Genomic DNA, 25,197 nt, shown 5'->3' on the forward strand with positions numbered 1-25,197 from the left:
TTACATCACTACCCTTCTATTCCCGCCCACTGCAGTAGTTACATCACTACCCTTCTATTCATGCCCACTGCATTAGTTACATCACTACCCTTCTATTCCCGCCCACTGCGGTAGTTACATCACTACCCTTCTATTCCCACCCACTGCAGTAGTTACATCACTACCCTTCTATTCCCGCCCACTGCGGTAGTTACATCACTACCCTTCTATTCCCACCCACTGCAGTAGTTACATCACTACCCTTCTATTCATGCCCACTGCATTAGTTACATCACTACCCTTCTATTCCCGCCCACTGCGGTAGTTACATCACTACCCTTCTATTCCCACCCACTGCAGTAGTTACATCACTACCCTTCTATTCCCGCCCACTGCGGTAGTTACATCACTACCCTTCTATTCCCACCCACTGCAGTAGTTACATCACTACCCTTCTATTCCCACCCACTGCAGTAGTTACATCACTACCCTTCTATTCCCGCCCACTGCAGTAGTTACATCACTACCCTTCTATTCATGCCCACTGCATTAGTTACATCACTACCCTTCTATTCCCGCCCACTGCGGTAGTTACATCACTACCCTTCTATTCCCACCCACTGCAGTAGTTACATCACTACCCTTCTATTCATGCCCACTGCAGTAGTTACATCACTACCCTTCTATTCCCCCCCCCCCCCCCCCACTGCAGTAGTTACATCACTACCCTTCTATTCCCGCCCACTGCAGTAGTTACATCACTACCCTTCTATTCATGCCCACTGCAGTAGTTACATCACTACCCTTCTATTCCCGCCCACTGCAGTAGTTACATCACTACCCTTCTATTCCCGCCCACTGCAGTAGTTACATCACTACCCTTCTATTCCTGCCCACTGCAGTAGTTACATCACTACCTTCTATTCATGCCCACTGCTTCTGTGCAGCATGTGATGTCACTTCCCTCACATGGAACATCATCTTCCCAAGGCAAGGGAGGTAACTGACTACAAAAGTCCAGTTTCCACACTTGCGGAACTAGGCTGGCATTATGGAGTTATATTTCAGCTGGACTAACAAGTCTATGAACAGTTCAATCAAAATCCCGTAACAAAATCGACCTCTGGTTCATAAACTGCTGTGCAGATTTCGGTCGATTGCAGGATTTGCAAAACATGTACACGTACCGCCAACTCAGCATCAACAGATATTTTCCAAATCTTTTCATGTTTTTAATCAATGTGCTCACATGATTATGCACTTTGCGAGGTTAGGTCCGTTTTATTACAACATAGACTTTGATTATCGATCAGATTGTCTTGAATGGGCGCCACAATTTTTTAAAGCAAATACAAGTGATATGAAAGGTTAAATCTGATTGATCAATAGAAGGGACATAACTTGTATTAGCCACTCGTGGCGCTACTGTTGAGCCCTTGTTAGTAAAACATTCTGTGTCCCTGTGCTGACTGGTCAGGAGGAGTCAGTAGTATCTTAGACATATATCAGTCAGATCAATGTCATATTTATTCGACAGCCTCCGTGGTGTAGCGGATAGAGTGTCTGTCTGGAGTCCGTTTCCGTGGTGTAGTGGATAGATCGTCTGTCTGGAGTCCGCCTCCGTGGTATAGTGGATAGAGCGTCTGTCTGGAGTCCGCCTCCATGGTGTAGTGGATAGATCGTCTGTCTGGAGTCCGCCTCCATGGTATAGTGGATAGAGCGTCTGTCTGGAGTCCGCCTCCATGGTGTAGTGGATAGATCGTCTGTCTGGAGTCCGCCTCCATGGTATAGTGGATAGAGCGTCTGTCTGGAGTCCGCCTCCATGGTGTAGTGGATAGATCGTCTGTCTGGAGTCCGCCTCCATGGTATAGTGGATAGAGCGTCTGTCTGGAGTCCGCCTCCATGGTGTAGTGGGTAGATCGTCTGTCTGGAGTCCACCTCCATGGTATAGTGGATAGAGCGTCTGTCTGGAGTCCGCCTCCGTGGTGTAGTGGATAGAGCATCTGTCTGGAGTCCGCCTCCGTGGTGTAGTGGATAGAGCATCTGTCTGGAGTCCGCCTCCGTGGTGTAGTGGATAGAGCGTCTCCCTGGAGTCCGCCTCTGTGGTATAGTGGGCAGAGCATCTGTCTGGAGTCCGCCTCCGTGGTATAGTGGATAGAGCATCTGTCTGGAGTCCGCCTCCGTGGTGTAGCAGATAGAACGTCTGTCTGGAGACCACCTCCGTGGTGTAGTGGACAGAGCATCTGCCCGGAGAGGTTTAGGTCGGTGGTTCAATCCCTGGTGACGTCATTCAAAAGATGTTAAAAGATGTTACCTGTCATTACCGTGTCTGGCACTCGGGATTATGGGCTAAAACAAGGACTGGCCGGCTTGGACTAAGTATACTGTGTCTGTGGGGCACGCACTAATCTTAAACATGAATATTTCACCTGACCTCAATGTCATATGGAGATATTTCCAAAAGATACATACAGATGAATGAAGATGGGGTGGTGGTAAACTCCTTCTAGGGGTAAATGAACAGGTGTTGTGATTACAATGGGTGAACAATGCATGCCACAGACCTCGAGACACACTGGTATTATTATATATACAACTCCAAAGAAGTTGAACAACACCAGATTCTTTCATATGACTTCTTAGTCCGTCATGGGTGCTGGGTATTGCAACACACAGCCTTCCTCTTGTAGGTGTTCTTTAACTTGTTGTCAGTAGTATATATTCACTTCACTTCCTATTTACTGAAAACCAGGGCTGGGACGGGTACCTTTAGGACTACCTGGACCCGTGGTTAGTCACGTGATATATTGTTTAATGACAATTATCCAGTGGGTGAGTGAGTGAGTATGGTTTTACGCCGCTTTTAGCAATATTCCAGCAATATCCAACGGGGGAAACCAGAAATGGGCTTCACACATTGTAAGCATGATGGGAATCGAACCTGGGTTCGGTGTAACGAACGAATGCTTTAACCACTAGGCTACCCGACCGCCCCTACTATTAACTCTATGGTTACACTACAAGTCACTAATATTCACATTTCTTTCCGACTGTGTATCTCTTGAGACCTACAATGGCTACCCGGGTAGGGTCAGGTAATAGAAGCTAGGGTAGCCGGGTAGTAAATTTAGACTCGTCCCAGCCCGACTGCAAATACAATCCTGAACAGCAATATATAACGATAGATTCTGATTTCATAACTTAAAAAGTTTTTAATTCGGTGATATAAACAAAATGTTGAGGTTTTTTGAAGATGATGAAGATTGATGAAGATCATATTTGTTTGAAAACACATTTCAATGATAAAGTATGCAAATGATGATCTAGACCTAATCAACCTGACAGTTCACATTCACGACACTAAAGCTCTTGTACCATGTATCATGCAATAACAATACAACAGTCACGAACTAAAATTCCCCAATCTACCACTCCTATGCTTAATCCTGTGGAGTCCACTTCAGTGAAATCTGCAGATGAGAATGTTTCCTGTACTGCTCAAACTGGCGTCGGTGAAAATGGTTCTTGTCTATGCCAGCTTCAGGGTTGCAAGTTACCTGTGGGGATTCCAGGTGAGATAAGGTCCCTAGCAACCGTTGCTGATCATAAGAGGCGCTTATTGGATCATGTGGTCAGGTTCAGTGACTTGGTTGATTGTGTGTCATCGTACCTGACGGCGTGGATCGTTTCTCATAATATCAATCACTGGATTGTCTGGGACCCATTCCACAAAGCAATTACAGCGCTACGGCACTCATAGGTCTATGTCAAAGTAGGGGAGTTACGATCACCTTAGCGTTACGGCACAACAGTAAGTCTATGTTAAAGTATGGGAGTTACGATCACCTTAACGCTGTGGCACTACAGTAAGTCTATGTAAAAGTAGGGGAGTTACGATCAGCTTAGCGCTGTGGCACTACAGTACGTCTATGTAAAAGTAGGGGAGTTACGATCAGCTTAGCGCTATGGCACTACAGTAAGCCTATGTTAAAGTATGGGAGTTACGATCAGCTTAGCGCTACGCCACAACAGTAAGCCTATGTTAAAGTAAGGGAGTTATGATCACATTGGCGCTACGACACTACAGTAAGCCTATGTTAAAGTATGGGAGTTACAATCACCGTAGCACTACAATCGCTTCGTGGAACAGGGCCATTGTGAAGACTTGAATTTTTACAGGTCTCTATCATGGGACTGAAATATTGCTGTGTGCAGCATTCAACAACAAATAAAAACAACTCAAAGTTCTACACACAATATTTTCATCAGAGATTAACACAATGTCAACAAAACTGACATGAGACACCAGCCCTGAATCTGCTTATTGACCAGTTTGTGGAGCCGTTTATAAATATATTGTCTTTGGAAGGCTCTGGTTAATATAACAAAATATCACAGAATTAGATGTTGCTTCTTTGAACTTCACATTTTGGACTGTGTCAACCAGAAGAACTCCTGAAAGAAAGGACGAAAAACATGAACATCACATCCTGGGTTAGTCAGAATACTTAAGTTAATGATTAACTGTATTGGAATAGGATGTTGACATTCCTTGCAACAAGCTGCATCTTCCCTAGAATGTGGAACGTTTATATACTGAACCAAAAATTAAGGAAACAAGAATATTTTTGGTCATATGTTTTTGTAGTGGAGACAGCACACCATTTGAAAGAAATATCCCCTAATAAAATCATGATCCCTAATGTTTTTGTTCATTATATGTAAATTATCTGCTTAGACAATCAGTGTCGAGGTTCAACCAGCTAAGTCAATCATATTCCTTGTTGACTTGACCAATCATATTCCTTGTTGGCTTGACCAATCATATTCCTTGTTGGCTTGACCAATCATATTCCTTGTTTAACTGAGGCATATATAGCCAAACTGTAGCAGTGAATGCACATCAATAAAATTCAAATAGAGAACCATTTACTGTTTTCAATTGCTTGTCTCCCCGTTCCTTTTTTTTAATACATTAGTTCAAATTATTACTACAAATGTGTTTGCAAATCAAAAAAACAATAACAGCAAATTATAGCCTGGAAAGCTAATGGTTTCATGCATATTTTTATTAGCTGTTGAGTTTTGGCAGGAAATAAATGCTTCTTTGAGACTAAGTCCAAATTGTTTCCATAGAAATTTAAAAAATTAAACTCGAAAAAGCCAAAAGTTGAGCAAGTGGTTATTGCTCAACATGGAAGCGTTACAAAATTTAATTTTGAAAAATGTCAAAATAGCAAAAGTTTGGTGAGCAATGCATATGCCAAGTTTCGTTAAATTTATGTTGAAAGGTTTTCAAATTATGCCTTGAAAACAAACCCTCCCCTCATTTGAGAGTAAGTCGAAATTGTTTAAAACGTAAGAAAATATATTTTAGAAAAATGTCAAAATAACAAAAGGCACTAGTAAAGCTGATGAACAATGCATATACCAAGTTTCACTGAAAATCATTGAATGGTTTTCAAGGTGTGGTTCAGAATAGGATGGGAGCGCCCATGCTGAAACCAACGGCAACCAAGCCATAAACATTATGTCTCCCTTTCAGCAAGAATTAAACCACAGAATTGTTTAACTTGTGTGATAGGCAAGTTACAAACTCACTATGGTCAGGTTCCCCAAGGAGTGGGATGGTGTGGTAGTCAGGAGTATCGCAGCTAAGATTACCACATTGTACAGGTTCCGATACTTAAACTGACACAGTTAGTGGAAAGTATTTGCTATTCCCAATCTTGAGGTAATGAGAAGTTCAAACATGTTTCCCATCAGCGTGCACATCATCAAAACCTTAATTACAGTACAAGACAAGACTACATCCTGAGGCTGACCTTTCCATAACTTTGTGTGTCAATGTCTTTCAACTTTCAATGTCCACTTTGTAAAGACTCCTATTTCTGTGGTTGTGTAGTCAAAGGTTTCATGTACCTGAGTTTTCCTCTGAGCCAAGGGGTTGATCATGACGTTAATGATGGATGACCTTGACCTGTCCTCTAGAGCCGCCCTCATGGATTGGTCAACTTCCTCGGCAGTTGTGGCAAAATATCCTTTACCTCCGAACGCCTCGATCAGTTTCTCATAGCGAGTGTTTGGCACTAACCCTGATGGTGGAGCACTAAAATAATAAACCCAAACATATTGCATGAGAAATAATTAGGACGACAAAGTCTTGCAGTTCACCTTTATATAGAGTCCCCATCATTAAAGCATTGATTTGATTAAATCAGCTGACGTTAATGTTAATAAAGCTGTTGCCAAAATCATCTTGGAGAAGTCTAACAAATACATCACTAAGAGCAAAGTAGAAATTGATAAAAGAAATCCATATTTCAATATGTCTAAAACCATTGTATCATAACAGCTGAAGCCGATTAAAGTTTTAGTTTTAGGTTTAGTTGTAACAGACAAATCTTAGTTCAGTTGATAAAATTTTATAAACTTGTTTCCATATTATGTCTAAGCCAGCATATATTCCTCCATTGCATAAAATTATGTGTGAGTGAGTGAGAGTGAGTGAGTTGGACTTTACGCCGCTTTCAGCAATGAGCTTCACACATTGTATCCATATGGGGAATCGAACCCGGGCCTTCAGCTAGATGAGCGAACGCTTTGACCACTAGGCTACCCACCATCCCCATAAAATTATTAAATAGACACCTGAAATGTAGAGAATGTATGATATATACTACTTTAGAAGTTGAAGAACACTCGATTCTTTCATATTACCATAGTTAATGACATGGCTTGAGGTGAAATGGTGTTAATCTGTCAAGCCATGACATGAGGTGAGGTGAAATGGTGTTAATCTGTCAAGCCATGACATGAGGTGAGGTGAAATGGTGTTAATCTGTCAAGCCATGACATGAGTTGAGGTGAAATGGTGTTAATCTGTCAAGCCATGACATGAGGTGAGGTGAAATGGTGTTAATCTGTCAAGCCATGACATGAGGTGAGGTGAAATGGTGTTAATCTGTCTGGCCATGACATGAGGTGAGGTGAAATGGTGTTAATCTGTCAAGCCATGACATGAGGTGAGGTGAAATGGTGTTAATCTGTCAAGCCATGATATGAGGTGAGGTGAAATGGTGTTAATCTGTCAAGCCATGACATGAGGTGAGGTGAAATGGTGTTAATGTGTCAAGCCATGACATGAGGTGAGGTGAAATGGTGTTAATCTGTCAAGCCATGACATGAGGTGAGGTGAAATGGTGCTAATCTGTCAAGCCATGACATGAGGTGAGGTGAAATGGTGTTAATCTGTCAAGCCATGACATGAGGTGAGGTGAAATGGTGTTAATCTGTCAAGCCATGACATGAGGTGAGGTGAGGTGAAATGGTGTTAATCTGTCAAGCGATGACATGAGGTGAGGTGAAATGGTGTTAATCTGTCAAGCCATGACATGAGGTGAGGTGAAATGGTGTTAATCTGTCAGGCCATGACATGGGGTGAGGTGAAATGGGGTTAAACATAGCTGTGCGTGCGTGTGTGTGTGTGTGTGTGCTCTCCAGGCGGATGCTCTACCACTCGCTATCTGAAAGAATCGGGTGTTCTTTAACTTCTGTTGAGCAGGATATATACCAACAGCTCTGGAAAAAGGGACTACACTCAGACAAACTGGCAGCCCAGCTTGTTTAACTTGAGTGATTACAAATCAAGTTTGTTGATGTAAATCAAAGTTACTGGTTACCCTTAACACACGACACTAACCCCAAAGTACAGAAATGACAGGGTGTGCCCATCAGATCCACAGAGAGTAGTCTCCCTTTAATTCATTCACGCAATAGTCTTTATTTCTGTCTTCTTGTCTAATAAATGTCTGACAAATGTGCTGGTAAACGAATGAACTAGCCATCAAAAGTCAGTTATGCAAAGGTCTTAAGAGCCAATACAAAATGAAGCAGAGGGAAGATAATGTATTAAATTAAAAAACTCTCCCCAGTTGAACAGTTCATGACACTGAGCTGAAGGCGAATTGTTTGACATTTCTCACTTGAGTGTGAGGTCTCCCTCTGCAGCAGACTGCCAAGTATCCTCTGTGATGCCAAAGGAGATGCCGTTGTTGTTGATGATGACGATGATCACAGGCAGATTGTATCTGAAGCAGAAACATAAGGTGAGGTCAGGCTAGGCAAGGCTAGGTGAGGTGTGGTGAGGTGAGGCATGTGTGGTAGGGGTGAGGACTGAGGTGAGATGGTGTGGTGAGGTGGTGAGACTTGGTGAGGTGTGGGGTGAGGCATGTGAGGTGAGGTGACAAGGACTGAGGTGAGATGGTGTGGTGAGGTGGTGAGACATGGTGAGGTGTGGGGTGAGGTGTGTGGTGAGGTGTGTGGGGTGAGACTTGGTGAGGTGTGTGGTGAGGCATGTGAGGTGAGGTGAGAAGTACTGAGGTGAGATGGTGTGGTGAGGTGTGTGGTGAGGTGGTGAGACTTTGTGGGGTGTGGGGTGAGGCATGTGAGGTGAGGTGAGTAGGACTGAGGTGAGGTGGTGTGGTGTGTGGTGAGGTGTGTGGGGTGAGATTTGGTGAGGTGTGGGGTGAGGCATGTGAGGTGAGGAGAGAAGTACTGAGGTGAGATGGTGTGGTGAGGTGGTGAGACTTGGTGAGGTGTGGGGTGAGGCATGTGAGGTGAGGTGAGAAGTACTGGGGTGAGGCATGTAAATGAAGGAGGGATAACCATCTAGGGAGTCAAACACTTTAACCACTAGGCTACCCTACCACCCATGTTGGAGCTGGATGTCATTGCATCATCAAAAGGACAAAAAAGTGATGCACACAACAGTAGATGAAGGTCAAAACTTTTAGTTGTCATAAATGAGTGAGTGAGTATGGTTTTACGCCTCTGTTAGCAATTTTCCAGCAGTATCACGGCAGGGGACTCAAGAAATGGGCTTCACACATGTGAGGTATCGAACCCGGGTATTCAGCATGACGAGAGAAAGCTTTAACCACTAGGCCACCCCACCGCACCAAATAATCAAGTATTGACCAACCAAACTAGTGGCTGATAGCATGAGCAACATATAGCTGTCATGTTTGTCACAATGCCGGCAAAATAGAAACTGTATAATTGGACGTCTTCAGGCCTAAGAAAGTGCAGCCACACTAGATAAGGGTTATTTGAAGTACCTAGGTCATAGCAGGATGGAACATCATGGATAAAAATTCTGTGATCGCATTCAGAGACGCCATAGCTGGGATCATTCATGTTTCAGCTCCTTAGGCCTTGTCAGGGATGTGCACAATGCAGTGACAATGTAAACAACCACACTTTCAGTACGGCACCTTAAAGAACCAACCCTCACCTCTGTAGAGTCTCTATCTCCATGCCCGAGAAACCAAAAGCACTGTCTCCTTCCACACACACCACACGTTTGTCTGGTGCATGATCTCGACACCAGATGGCAGCAGCAACAGCGAAGCCGATCCCGAGCCCCATCGTGCCAAACGTCCCTGCATCAAGTCTGGCGTAGACACAACCAGAACATGTCACATCATTAACACATTCAAGAGAGTCCAGGGCGTCATACAAAACAACCTTATCTAAATGCTACGAATGTCATAAGTCTATGTTAAGGTATGGCAGTTACGATCACCTATGCGCTAAGATCGTGTTGTACAACGGCACCCAGAACAATATCTACCTCAGGATAAATAGAGTGTAAGCTAGGGCAGAGTTGAGATGACGTGGTGAGGGAGTTCCAGTTATTTGGCTTACTGTTCCAATTTTGTGCACTATGATGTCCGAAAACCTATGCTGCTGAAAGCTCTGATTGAAAACAGGACAATCCACGGCGGTTGGACGGTTTTCAATCATATTTTTCGGAGTGTTCTTTTTAAATCTTTGATTATATCAAAACGAGAAAGATGATTTTTTCCAAGCACTACTGTTTTAAAAAACGTGATTTTCCGAGGTTCACATCCCTGGTTATTACCTAGTCACCAGATGTTATTACATAGTCTCCAGATGTTATTACATAGTCTCCAGATGTTATTACATAGTCTCCAGATGTTATTACGTAGTCTCCAGATGTTATTACATAGTCTCCAGATGTTATTACATAGTCTCCAGATGTTATTACATAGTCTCCAGATGTTATTACATAGTCTCCAGATGTTATTACACAGTCACCAGATGTTATTACGTAGTCTCGAGAGTTTATGACATATTGTCCAGATGCTATCATTTTTTACACAATTAAAGTGACCAGGGAGAATTACACCTCATTCGAAATTCATTCAATACAGGGATTGTTGTTAGTGCACACCATCAATGATGCAGAGGAGGAGTTAGCATGAGACCCACCTGTGCCGAGGCAGGAAGTTGGGCAGCATGGTCCTCCCAATGTCCATCGTGTTGGAGCCCTCGTTCACAATCATACAGTTTCTGGGAAGGAGCTTGGTAATCTGCAACACATCCCACATCCAATCTCAGAAACAACTACACACAGTAAACTTCTGTCTTGTGTGTGAGTGAACGTGTTTCACACCTTTGCAAGTTGACACTCAATCAGCCAAGCAAACCAATCGTTGACAGCACAAGCAAGTTGACACACAATCAGCCAAGCAAACCAATCGTTGACAGCATGAGCAAGTTGACACTCAATCAGTCAAGGAAACCAATGGTTGACAGCATGAGCAAGTGTTAAAGAACGTAAAAGAAAAATGTCCATAAATAGTCTGCTGTCATTTAGTTTTTGAAGATAAGATGCACAACACACAATGCACAACAGACAACGGACAACGGTCAACCGATGACAAATGCCATACAAACAAGCCATGACGAAAGTCCACTTGACTTTCAGTCAGGTGAGCTAAAATGAAACTGAAAACACAAGTGATGAGTGAGAAACACTTCCCACCACTGGACCCGGCTCTTCCATACAAGTTGTCTTGCATGGATAACAGCATCTGCTTCATATCATTTTCCTTTTTGGCTGGCAACAACAACTCCCGACACACAGGACTAAAGGGATCTGCCGATGTCTGAGAAACATTGCCATTTTTTAAGCCTTATGATCATTCCAGTCCAGTTCGGCATGGGTGGGAACTGGACTTTAATTGTCAGTTAACGCCCTTGCATCGGAAAGATGATGATGATGATAGTCCTGGATGGGATCCTGAGTGTCACACAAGCCTGAGACAAACAGACACTGGAGATGGTGAGGTGAGGCTGGAGTGATTGAGCATGGATTAATGTCGCCTGGAGCAGTACTTCAGTTATATATCATGGGGTGTCAGTGGGAGGACAGCCTGAGGTGAGGCAGGTCTTAGAGTCGAACAACTTTGGTGAAACCCATGAGCACCAATATGGTGTTGACAGGTGCTTATGGTGCTTATGGTGCTTATAGACATATAAGAGGGCAAATCTGGGATTGCAACCCATAGTTCTGGCACAACTAAGGGATGCAACTCTGAACAACACAACTGAGGGAGACAACTCTGCACCACACAACTAAGGGATGCAACTCTGAACACAACTAAGGGAGACAACTCTGCACCACACAACTAAGGGAGACAACTCTGCACCACACAACTAAGGTATGCACCACAAATGTTGGCATGTTAAGCAAGTCATGACGGTGGAACTCAGATACACACTCACCGGCCAGTAGGCAGCATAGTAGTTGAGGGGGACGCTCACGTCATCACACATCGCCTGCAGCATCAGCAACAATGTAGCAGGACATCAGTAATGAAGAGATAATCCAAGATTGCATATTATTGTTCTCATGGTTGAGATTAATGTATATTTTGTATACCTAAATGAAAAAAACAAAACAGTAACAATTGTTGTTTGAATTGAACTTTTAGAACACACTTGAACAACTTTTATATCATACAAGTTCCAGTTCAGAACAAATCCCAAATATACATCAGAATTCTTCCTGGATTCTCTATGGTGTCATGCTCCTATACCAGGACTGACCTGTACGACCTTGTGGTTGTCTTCGATCTTAGCTGTCAGAGTCTTCCACCAGGGGGAGCTGGAGTTGAACCTAAACTGACCCGGGCTTCGGCCCATCTCCTCCGAGATCTGTCAGCGTAAGAGGTGAGTCAGTCAGGTGAGTGGGGATGTGGGTGTTTGAGATGGGTGAAGGAGGGAGGGATGTTGGAGGACTGGATTAATCTATAATGTCAATTTATTGTTCAAAGGCACCATTATTTTTCAGACAATTTATGAACTCTTCCAACACAATTCAGTTTGACATCTGAATTAAAACACATCTCTGACATCATTCTATTGTTTAAACACTCAATTATTTTAAGGAATGGAGAGTTGTTTGTCAATTATACATTATATTGAACCAACATTTAAATTAATTTACACTTGGAATAGACGGAATTATTGTTTACATTTGTTGACAATTTGAGGATGTGTAATTGTCAATCTCAGCTACAGCGACACATGAAAGTAAGGAGTGAAATTAACTATCAAATATTTTCATAATTTTGCATAATGCTTAAAAGCTAAAAATAATATGTTTATAATATTTTATGCAAGGGAAGGTTACCTGCAACAATGTTCATTTTTATAGCAATTAGATAAACCTTTGACGAATAAAAATAAATCAGGTAATATGTATATCCTTGTTCAGGGCTCTATATTTCCTATTATTTCCCACCAGACAGTATCACATCTCACCTGGGTGACAACACTGTGTATATCTCCCACCAGACAGTATCACATCTCACCTGAGTGACAACACTGTGTATATCTCCCACCAGACAGTATCACATCTCACCTGGGTGACAACACTGTGTATATCTCCCATCAGACAGTATCACATCTAACCTGGGTGACAACACTGTGTATATCTCCTACAAAACAGTATCACATCTCATCTGGGTGACAACACTGTGTATATCTCCCACTAGACAGTATCACATCTCACCTGGGTGACAACACTGTGTATATCTCCCACCAGACAGTATCACATCTCACCTGGGTGACAACACTGTGTATATCTCACACCAGACAGTATCACATCTCACCTGGGTGACAACACTGTGTATATCTCACACCAGACAGTATCACATCTCACCTGGGTGACAACACTGTGTATATCTCCCACTAGACAGTATCACATCTCACCTGGGTGACAACACTGTGTATATCTCCCATCAGACAGTATCACATCTAACCTGGGTGACAACACTGTGTATATCTCCTACAAAACAGTATCACATCTCATCTGGGTGACAACACTGTGTATATCTCCCACTAGACAGTATCACATCTCACCTGGGTGACAACACTGTGTATATCTCCCACCAGACAGTATCACATCTCACCTGGGTGACAACACTGTGTATATCTCCCACCAGACAGTATCACATCTCACCTGGGTGACAACACTGTGTATATCTCCCACCAGACAGTATCACATCTCACCTGGGTGACAACACTGTGTATATCTCCCACCAGACAGTATCACATCTCACCTGGGTGACAACACTGTGTATATCTCCCACTAGACAGTATCACATCTCACCTGGGTGACAACACTGTGTATATCTCCCACCAGACAGTATCACATCTCACCTGGGTGACAACGCTGTGTATATCTCCCACTAGACAGTATCACATCTCACCTGGGTGACAACACTGTGTATATCTCCCACCAGACAGTATCACATCTCACCTGGGTGACAACACTGTGTATATCTCCCACCAGACAGTATCACATCTCACATGGGTGACAACACTGTGTATATCTCCCACCAGACAGTATCACATCTCACCTGGGTGACAACACTGTGTATATCTCCCACCAGACAGTATCACATCTCACCTGGGTGATAACACTGTGTATATCTCCCACCAGACAGTATCACATCTCACCTGGGTGACAACACTGTGTATATCTCCCACCAGACAGTATCACATCTCACCTGGGTGACAACACTGTGTATATCTCCCACCAGACAGTATCACATCTCACCTGGGTGACAACACTGTGTATATCTCCCACCAGACAGTATCACATCTCACCTGGGTGACAACACTGTGTATATCTCCCACTAGACAGTATCACATCTCACCTGGGTGACAACACTGTGTATATCTCCCACCAGACAGTATCACATCTCACCTGGGTGACAACACTGTGTATATCTCCCATCAGACTGTATCACATCTCACCTGGGTGACAACACTGTGTATATCTCCCACTAGACAGTATCACATCTCACCTGGGTGACAACACTGTGTATATCTCCCACCAGACAGTATCACATCTCACATGGGTGACCACACTGTGTATATCTCCCATCAGACAGTATCACATCTCACCTGGGTGACAACACTGTGTATATCTCCCACTAGACAGTATCACATCTCACCTGGGTGACCACACTGTGTATATCTCCCATCAGACAGTATCACATCTCACCTGGGTGACAACACCCTGTATATCTCCCACCAGACAGTATCACATCTCACCTGGGTGACAACACTGTGTATATCTCCCATCAGACAGTATCACATCTCACATGGGTGACCACACTGTGTATATCTCCCACCAGACAGTATCACATCTCACATGGGTGACCACACTGTGTATATCTCCCATCAGACAGTATCACATCTCACCTGGGTGACCACACTGTGTATATCTCCCACCAGACAGTATCACATCTCACATGGGTGACCACACTGTGTATATCTCCCATCAGACAGTATCACATCTCACCTGGGTGACAACACTGTGTATATCTCCCACTAGACAGTATCACATCTCACCTGGGTGACCACACTGTGTATATCTCCCATCAGACAGTATCACATCTCACCTGGGTGACAACACCCTGTATATCTCCCACCAGACAGTATCACATCTCACCTGGGTGACAACACTGTGTATATCTCCCACCAGACAGTATCACATCTCACCTGGGTGACAACACTGTGTATATCTCCCACCAGACACACTGACGAGAGTCTATTGTTGTTCATTTCCTCTGGCAAGATGTCTACCTGAGCAACAAAAGGAATAACAGTAATTTTACCATCGAGCAAGATAGATTAGATTTAATTGTATCATGTTGTCAACAAATATTCTTAATGCAATTTCTAACAAATATAAAAACAAATCCTAAACACAAACAAATCGGATATGTTTATTCATACACGTAACAATTATAATAAATTGGTCATTTGCGAATAATCAAACCAATCCTTGTCTACGTCTGCCATACCTGAATGATTTTCACTTTGGGGCTGAATCTAGGCGGCATACCAAAATGGAGCATCCAGTTAAGACGGGCTCCCAGTAACACAATCACATCAGCTTCTTTCAGTGCTCTGGAAAACATCATCAACAGCTAAAACCAGTTTACTGGACAAAGTAGACACACCTTGAGAAACGATGACAAGCAAGTCAAGGAGCCTGACAGCCCAATCCATTAAGACACATCTTACAGCCAGCACAGGTTGCTGGGGATCTACTCTATCCCGGAACTTCCACAGTTTATACCACACACAAGGGACAGTACTCAGCTGAGGTGTCAAGCTCCTTGCAGCAATAGCCCTTTCTCAGAGCTCTCTATGCTATAGCTGCCACCAGTCAAAACTCCCCACCATGACAGGAGGCCAAAAGCATGCTTGGAGTTGAGTGAGTGAGTGAGTATGTTTTTACCCCGCTTTAAGCAATATTCCAGCAATATCACCGCGGGGGACACCAGAAATGGGATTCACATATTGTTCCCATGTTGGGAATCGAACCTGGGTCGTCGGCGAGACAAGTGAACGCTTTAACCACTAAGCTACCCGACCGCCCGCTTGGAGTTGAATGACCATCATGTTTACAATCAAGTGATGACTGTCATGACGCTGAATACACTTACCGCTGCTAAATTACTTTCTTTGTTTGTTAATTTGAATTTCTGTTTCATTAAATTGATACAGTAAGAATATAACAGGGGAGTTGGTTGATTGGGGATCTGCTCTAACCCGAAACTTTTACAGTTTATACCACACACAAGGGACAGTACATGGTCAGTCATAAACCTTTTCAAAATGAAATATGATGGCATTCCCAAAGACATAAACAAAAGTATGAACGTTACTATGTTTGGGGTTAGAGGGCAAATTTCAAGATTCTTGTAATGGCTACGCCCACACTGGTGGTAGCGATGTTATCGAGTGTGTAACGAAGGTGATACGCGCTGGGAAGGAGCTTGCTGAGGTGTATGCAATGGGAGACAACTCTTCACAGCAAAGTGTCATCGTGACAATAAGATGCACCTGACCCCAAGTCACATAACACGTCAGTACATATGCACTAAACCATGTTCCACAAAACTCAACAACAACAACAAGACATCCATACATACATAAGAACACTGACCTTGACCTTGCTGGCGCGACACAGAACGGGCTGTCATCAGGAACGACTCCTTTCCCCATGGGCGTGGGCAGGAATGGCAGCTGTGTCACGCTGACAAGCCTCTGTATCACATCCTCCGCCTGGGCATAGGCAGCGCCTGCAACGCATAGAGTTGCCATGGTTACTGACCATACACATTCACAGGCGTCAAATATGGTAAACAGTAGATGAGTAAATATACAAATTCAAATTGATTCCAATTTTTAACACTTCTTTACAGTGAGTGAGTGAGTGAGTGAGTGAGTGAGAGTGAGTGAGTGAGTGAGTGAGTGAGTGAGTGAGTGAGTGAGTGAGTGAGTGAGTGAGTGAGTGAGTGAGTGAGTGAGTGAGTGAGTGAGTGAGTGAGTGAGACTGTTAGAATATACAGAGACATATCCAAGTTGAGTACAGTTTATCCCGCAGTGACAGCTTGATGTGCGCAGGTCATAGATGTGTACCACTTTGATGAAACCCAGGAGAACCGTCAATCAGTTCGCCAAGTTCTACCCGGTAGGATTTGACTTAACCTTGTAGCACCTCACAGGCAGCTTGGGTTGCAGGCTCCCGAGGGAGCTGAGAATCAAAAGTGAGTGCACACAGATCCATTACCCAGGGTAAGGATAAAGCACTTTAAACATGCATTAGGGTGTGGTTTTGGCACATTATAGATATGCACATCATGAATCAGTAGAGCTTCATGGAGAACTTTGTTATGTACTCATATAAATCTGCAACATTCAGATGAATGGACCAATATATGCACCATTACATCGTTTCTATTATCACATCTCAAAACATAATTCAGGTTATATTATCCCCTCATTTGTAAATGCCACACCCCGGACTCCTGTTTTCCCAACACTCAACATTTACCTCTGGAACCTTCAGGGCACAAGCGTCATATTGAAAGTAATGTTTTAGTTCACCTTTGCCAATGACAATGAGAGGTCGTTCTGCATATGTAATGAGGTCAACAGCGGCCTTGACAGCACCAGGGTCAGCCAGGACTGCTGGTGGAGGGGGGCAACGACTTACTTCCCTGAGAAGCAAAACATTTAACAATAAAAATGTTTAAATTTAAAAATACCAACATTTGAATAAAAAAGAAAATTAAATTCAAATATAGATTTAACCTTAAAAATCTTAAATACAAAAAAGCACTCAAATTCAAATATAAAAAGCATTTAAATATATATTTTTTAAAACAATTTAAATTTAAACATAAAAACTCGAATATAAAAAACACTTAAATTAAGATATATAAAAAAACCATTCAAACATAAAAACAAATAAAATATAATATAAAAACATATACATACAAAAACATTTAAATTTAAACACAAAAACATTTTCATATAAAAAAAACCTTAAATATAAAAAAAACCATAAAAATTCAAATATAAAAACATTTCAATATAAAAACAACATTTTAATACCAAAAAAGAACATTTAAATTTAAAATCATTTATCTTTAACAGGAATCAAGTGTGACCTCCAGTCAGAACTCACTTGTTTTCCATCCCCGATTATCCAGGGTATTTTATCTACAGTCTCCAAATAGCCTGGACCCATTCGCTACCATTTGTTTGGAGTCCAGCTGGACTGACACGATGCTTAGAACACCCCAGCTTGTTGAGAACTGTCTTCTATACAACATGGAATGCCGTGTAGCTAAAGGATTTCCCTCCCAGTCTAACACCCAGGAAGACATTTTACAGCTAAAGGTTTATTTATAATAGTCGCTTGGTTTGAATAAATATATTTCATGTAAAAGACCGCAAGTTTGAATGTCAATCTGTCAAACTTATGTTTTTCATTGATGATTTGAAGCTCTTGAGTGAGAGAAATTCTGTGCTGGTGATAAGAGTGACGCACTTGGTAAAGTCTGAGACAAAGCAATAGAGGCTAAAGGGTCCAGGGTCCCGAATAAAACATTTGATCTTACCGCTCAACTATCGTAACTCCTGGGCCCCATTCCACAAGGCTTCTTAGCGCTATGAGTGTTGTAAATTTATGGTAAAGTGCAGGAGTTACGATCACCTTAGCGCTAAGAAGCCTACGAGTGTTGTAAATCTATGTTAAAGTATGGGAGTTACGATCACCTTAGCGCTATGAGTGTTGTAAGTCTATGTTAAAGCATGAGAGTTAAGATCAAGTTTGCGCTACGAGTGTTGTAAATCTATGTTAAAGTATGGGAGTTACGATCACCTTAGCGCTACAAGTGTTGTAAGTTTATGTTAAAGTATGTGAGTTATGATCGTCGATTGTTCTAATTTCTTAAAATATTCTTCCTTTACCTGACTTTGTCAGAATGTGTCTTCCCTGTGATCATGTCTCCGGACATGTCGAGGTAACACGCACCTGGGCGGCCATATGTGCTCAGTCGGACAGCCTGCGGGAGAGGTATGTATCAGAGTAGACTGTGGCATAATACAACATTAACCAATCTTAGGACACCCACAGGTGATATGGCTCATATCTGACTCGAGCCGACAATACACACGTTGTTACAGTCCAGTGTTGATGGCATCTTCTGCAGCCTGTCTACACTGAGACAGGAGTGAATGGGGGCATTGTTCAATGCCGCTTTGATTAGCATTTCTGAAAGCCCGAAGTGATGCAGCTCTTGGACAAAGTTGGAGACACCATTGACAGGGTCAGCACTGAGCCAATGTATAGAACCAGAGGAACATTTCTTTTCGGTCTGAGTTATAACTTTCTTCTGTATGGAGCTAATAACTTTAGTTTGAGCCTCATGGAAGCTTCTAGGGCTGGGACGAGTCCAAATTTACTACCCGGGTACCCGCTATAGGTCTCAAGAGTTTGGGAGAACATGTCCGAATAGGAATTGTTTTACCGCAGCCCTGGCAAAATCTATTTAGATACATGATCATGTATACACTGCAGTTGATAGACCCTTTATCCTTACAAGGGTACATATAAAAGTCAGAACGAATGCCTGCATAGTGAGAAGGAAATGTGAACATTAGCTATACTTGTAGTGTAACCATTGAGTTTTATTGTTAATGTCATTAAACAGTATGTCAGGTGACTAACCACGGGTCCGGGTAGTCATGTGGGTACCCAGGTCCTACTCAGGACCCACCCGACGAGAGTACCCGAGTTACCCGTCCCAGCCCTAGAAGCTTCGGATGACTATGTGACTTATTTCATAGAACGACCTACCTTCTCTACACAGTGAGGGATCTGGGTCAGCCGACTCGGTCTGGCAGAGAACTTGCTGTACACACGACTGGACGCACTCTCCACCTGCAGACCAGATCAGATCAGGTGAATAGGCAATATAGATTGGGCCAGTATGAAAGTGGGTGAATGAGGTATGTCATAACAGGATGTGGCTAGTGTGGTTAACTGAGTAGTTGGTTAAATAAATGGATGGTTCACAAGTTGTGTGGTTAACTGAGTAGTTGGTTAAACAAGTGGATGGTTTACAGGGCTCTGGATGATTGGTTGGTTGGTTTGTTGCTTTACGCCACACTCAGCAATATTCCAGCGATATGATGGCGGTCTGTAAATAATCGAGTCTGGACCAGACAATCCAGTGATTGACGTCATGCGCATCGATCCACGCATTTTGGATATGATGACATGCATCAACCAAGTCAGCCTGACCACCCAATCCCGTTAGTCACCTTTTACGACAAGCAAAGTCGCCTTTTACGGCAAGCATAGGTTGCTGAAGACCTATTCTACCCCGGATCTTCACGGGTGGGTTCTGGATGAAAAATGTAGCTGTCTCTATTACTAAAACAGGGATTCATAAAAGACAGAAAGGCTAATAATCTTACACACACAACCCGCACAGACACGAGAGGTATTGACAGTTTGCACATTTGGTTTAGGCAAAGCACTACTTTGTTTCTATATATCTAACACCCGTATCTTACATCACACTCACCTGTGGGAACTCCTGAAACCCTCCCATAGCTTCATGGTTCTGATCACATGACCCACCGATAACAATCAATGGCCTGGAAACAATCAAGCATCTGGTATAAAAGTGATACACTGTAAGTTATAGCAGGATAACAGGGGTTACATAGGGTGTTATGTGTCCCGCGTTAGCTTTAATACCACAAGCCGGAGGGATGCATAAATCCCCATGTACCCCGAGTGATCCTGCTACAACCAATATTACATTATAAAATAATTTAAATATATTCCAAATTGATAGAAAACAACTGCACGATTGAGCTGAGGTTAGCTTGTGCTATGTCAAATGACATCCATTGGCTTGGAAAAAGCGTGCGTGTTTTGCTTTAAAGCGGGGTATAAAGGATTTATTCTGTCTCTCAGAAATCCATGTGCAGCCCGTAGTGTTCATGGCGGGGTATAAGAGATTTATTCCCCTGCTGAGAAATTTATTACCCTCCAAGGCAGGTTAAACAGTATTTTATCAAGATCACATGGACCAATCAGATCTCATCATTCTGACATGGAGGTATGATCAAGTTCTTTAGTTTGTTTGTTTGTTTGTTTTCACAGGTCAGTTAATTTCTTAAGCATAATGAATATTTCTTAACAACTTTGTTGTACATGTGAACATGTGATAAAAAGTCTCTGTAAACATGATAATGCTGACCATGTAATAAGATAAAAAAACATGTCACCATGGCAACAGAGTTTTTGTTTTGCTTATTGTAATAGTTAATTCATCTCACCAGCAGTTCTCCATGGCGTTGGCCATCCCAGCTAGTGCATGAACCAGTCCGGGGCCAGACACCGTCAGACACACAGCCGGCCTAGAAGCACACCGGTCAGTCAGTCAGACATAGATTGAAGGACGGTCATACTTGTGAGTGTGGGATAACATTTATGAAGGGATTTATTTATTTTAGAACATAGATAGATAGATAGATCAAGTCAGCAACCCTGACCACCCGATCCTGTTATTCGCCTCTTGCGACAAGCATAGTCTCCTCTTAAGGCAAGTATGGGTTGCTGAAGACCTGCATACATATATAGGAGAGCTGGCTGGAAAATGGGTTTTAGCGGGGTAGGTAAGCGGTACCTTTTTGTTATGTAACCAATGGCTGATGCAGCATAAGACGCCTGGAAATAAACAAAAATGTTCTGTTTGTATTCGTCAAATTAAGAGGAAAAAGACATCCTATCATAAATCAAAACAGTTACTTCAATCACATTATGTTGCAATTATTCATCCATACCGATATCAATACATCAGTAACAAGATAAATTATGAATGGTTCACAGCTGACATTGATACCCCATGAGACTATCGATGGCTTCAACTTAATGCAAGCAATAAAATATGTGAACATTGTTGAAGGGACCTATGTTTTCATTCATAATATGTTCAAACATATACTAGTATCCCACTCAACTCGTCAAGTTTCCTGGCAATCTACTTATAGTAGAAGGTGAAATGTGGTGTAACATCAGATTCCACACTATTTCACTGATATAGCAGAGCTCAAGATAACTTTTTGAGCAATTGAGTTTTTACTCTAGGGTTTCTATTTTAATAGGGTTATTAGATTTTTCATTGGGTAACCAATATTCTTTCACTCATCTAATCATCACTCTGTTGTGTGTTTTTTTCCAAATTAGTGAACATTTTAGGATTTAAAAAAATGTTCTAGATGTATATAACTGTTCTAAATATATGGGCTTGACTCGAGAAGTAAATTAGCTCCTTAGTACGTGTGCTGAAAAAGCTTCATTGGGTAATTTTTATAATTTGAGTTCTTCATTCAATGCATGCGTTTCTGTACGCAAGTTAATTAAAAGTGATTGGGTTTTGAATATTTTTTTAGGGTATTTGATGCAAATACGCTGCTTATCTGCAGCTCTGTGATGTCCATGCTTGTGTGTGTGTGTGGCTGCTTGTACCATTCCACACTCATGGTGGTTTATAGTGCTAGCCCACTGAGATACCCCACTCAGACATCATTTGCTATGACAGGACAAGTTTGGAACAGACCACCTCCAGACCGACCAGTCCTTGTCCCATTAAGACATTTTTTTCTGTTTTTCCCCATCTTCCACCCTGAAATTTCATTCCAGAGTGAAATAACAAAATGTTTTCTCGTCTCAATTTTCCCGGCCGCTGTGAAAATGTATGCCCCGATTTGATAAAAAAGTATTCCTACCAATGTACTCTAATACAAATAGCAGGGCAGCTTGATCTTTCTAAAACTTTATTTCCGAGGCCAAGCAACTCAATCTATTTCCCAAATTAATTTTAAAACTATTATCAAGTGTTTAAAATTTCATAAAATAAGTTACAATATTAGAGAAAAACAGGGGCTTGTTTTCTGTTGTTTTTTTGCCCATCCACTCTGGTCAGAGATGATAAACACACAAAAAATTATGGATTGCCTCATCCCGAGCACCAGGCAGGGTAACAACAAGTACCATCACATAATGTCTTTTGGTATGACAGGCCAAGGGCAAAATATGGCTGAGCAATCTAGTCAAGAACCTGGCTTGACCAGGAGGTGGTTCAGACATGGCTGAGTGATCTAGTGAAGAACCTGGCTTGACCAGGAGGTGGTTCAGACATGGCTGAGTGATCTAGTAAAGAACCTGGCCTAACCAGGATGTGGTTCAGACATGGCTGAACGATCTAGAAAAGAACCTGGCTTAACCAAGATGTGGTTCAGACAAGGCTGAGTGATCTAGTAAAGAACCTGGCCTAACCAGGATGTGGTTCAGACATGGCTGAGCGATTTAGTAAAGAACCTAGCTTAACCAGGAGGTGGTTCAGACATGTGTCTTGGACACGGTAGACTCTGTAGTACTGACCCAAGCTTGTACACCCGCTGGCGTCATCGTAGTTCATTGACGTCTTTACATAACTTCCTGCTGGGCTGAGTGGGAGTTTACTGTTGCATTTTACTTGACCATGTTAACTCAGGTATTGATAGAGGATATATGTTGCAGTTAACAGTTACAGTGTTATTCATCACATTTGGTCACAAATTAAGAATTGGGAGTTGTACTTGTAATCATAATACTATCAAACATCAAATCTTAGCCACTAGCCAGAAGCCCGAGGCTAGTAAAATTATTATCAGTCTTGTCAGCTCAGCTTATAACATTATAACAGTCCATATATTAATAATGTTAACACAAAAATCTAATTCAAATATTGCCAGGAGACACGTTTTGGCTTGCAGACACACATCATATAGCTATTCCTTACCTCTAAAATATAAACAACTTACAGCTTGTTCATTTCTCATTGCGATGAATTTGATTCCTTCTGCCTGGGCTGCCATGGCAATCTCAAAGACTGGAACTCCAACTATGCCAAACATGTACTCAATGCCCTGAAACATGCAATGCCCATTTTGTTAATCCACAAGAGAACAAATATTATGAAAGCATTATTACCAGCTAAAAATTTCAGGCAAGAATATAGGTCCCCAGCAACCCATGCTTGTGGTAAGATGACTTAATGGGTCCAGTTGTCAAGCTCGGTGACTTGGTTGATACCATAACATAGTTTCCCAGTTATTTGGATCGATGCTCATGATGTCAATCACTAGTTTCTCTGGCCCAGACTTCATTGTTTACAGACCACTATCATACAGCTGGAATATTGCTGAGTGTGGCATCAAAAAACAAAAACAAATATGAGCAGAATTTGTTATTATCTTGCCTGTTGCCTTTTTTGGCAAACACATTATACAATAATGATATGGAATAAGTGTTTTTTATTAAATGTATACAAATTCACATCATACCATTCTGAAAAATTACATGAAAAACAACTGAGGAATTTTGCACTTTTTCTTTCGTGTTTCATTTGTGTATTAAAAAATTATTTTTTCAAATAATATTTTATAAAGACGCCATTATTTTTTTAAATGTCACAATGTGATATAGATTTTATGCATTTGTTTAACCAAGAGTAGTGATGGGTTCCAGCAGTCAAGGCAGGAGCCCACCTCACCACGCAAACAAGCTTAATAATGATACAAACAGCTGGAAGAAATCTAGTGGTTTTTGGATTAAATATTAAAATTTCACTTGTGAACTGGACCCACACTTGCCATAAGAGGCGACTATATAGTTGTTGTAAGAGGCGACTAACGGGATCGGGTGGTCAGCTCCCTGAATTGGTTGATGCATGTCATCGTATCCCAACTGTGTGGATCGATGCTCATGATATCAATCACTAGTTTGTCTGGTCCAGACTAAATTATTTACAGACTGCCGTCATATAGCTGGACTATTGCTGAGTGCGGCGTTAAACAACAAACAAGCAAACAAACAACAATAAGTTCACCTGTACGATCAGATGCACGTGTGTTCACAATTTCTTCATTTATAAGGCGGTGTAGGTACTGGCGCATTATGCTTAGACAGGACAGAGCGACGTAAGCCCCTTGTTTAGATAAAAGATTATTTACAGACTACCGTCATATAGCTGGAATATTGCTGAGTGCGGCGTTAAAGAACAAACAAAACGTCTTAAAATAACAGCACCGGACAAAAATGGCATTTCGCTACCCATATTGACTTATCTATCTAAACAAACTTATATCTGTCAGGATGGTGAGAATAAATATTTGTACTGATCATGATTCACGACAGACATAAATAAGATAAAGAGGGCTTATATGAAGGACTTTGATCTCTTGCCATGGCGTCTTGCCGTTTATGACTGAAAAGGCCATTTTCACACCAAAGTCCAAGCAAGCCTAGGGGAACAAGGCGACTTTGTCATTCGCTGAAATTTGGTGCACATATGTCCTGCTGCAACTGCAAAAAGATCTGGCTACATTTACCTGCGCCTTCATAGCTTGAGCCAAGATCGTCGCCCCGTCTATATCGCCCATGTTGTCGTGTGTAGTGCTCTCCGCCAT

At 42.1% G+C, this 25,197-nt stretch overlaps 1 protein-coding gene across 1 annotated transcript; it reads right to left on the bottom strand.

Annotated features, from left to right (window-relative positions):
* Window positions 1-3,202: 3,202 nt before the first annotated feature.
* LOC139470023 (2-hydroxyacyl-CoA lyase 1-like) lies at window positions 3,203-25,197 on the bottom strand. The gene is made up of 18 exons (XM_071252315.1): window positions 25,120-25,197; window positions 23,551-23,655; window positions 21,372-21,412; window positions 21,022-21,102; window positions 20,259-20,331; window positions 19,526-19,609; window positions 18,637-18,731; window positions 17,266-17,378; window positions 16,322-16,457; window positions 15,171-15,276; window positions 14,866-14,949; window positions 11,899-12,006; window positions 11,575-11,628; window positions 10,276-10,376; window positions 9,275-9,433; window positions 7,965-8,069; window positions 5,902-6,088; window positions 3,203-4,434 (listed from the first exon to the last, which is right to left on the bottom strand). Exons 1-18 carry the CDS (start codon window positions 25,195-25,197, stop codon window positions 4,402-4,404), a joined length of 1,743 nt encoding a protein of 580 aa, XP_071108416.1. The 3' UTR covers window positions 3,203-4,401.

This window comes from Haliotis cracherodii, unplaced genomic scaffold, assembly GCF_022045235.1.
Source record: "Haliotis cracherodii isolate W230 unplaced genomic scaffold, xgHalCrac1.p SCAF_20, whole genome shotgun sequence".
Lineage (NCBI taxonomy): Eukaryota > Metazoa > Mollusca > Gastropoda > Lepetellida > Haliotidae > Haliotis > Haliotis cracherodii.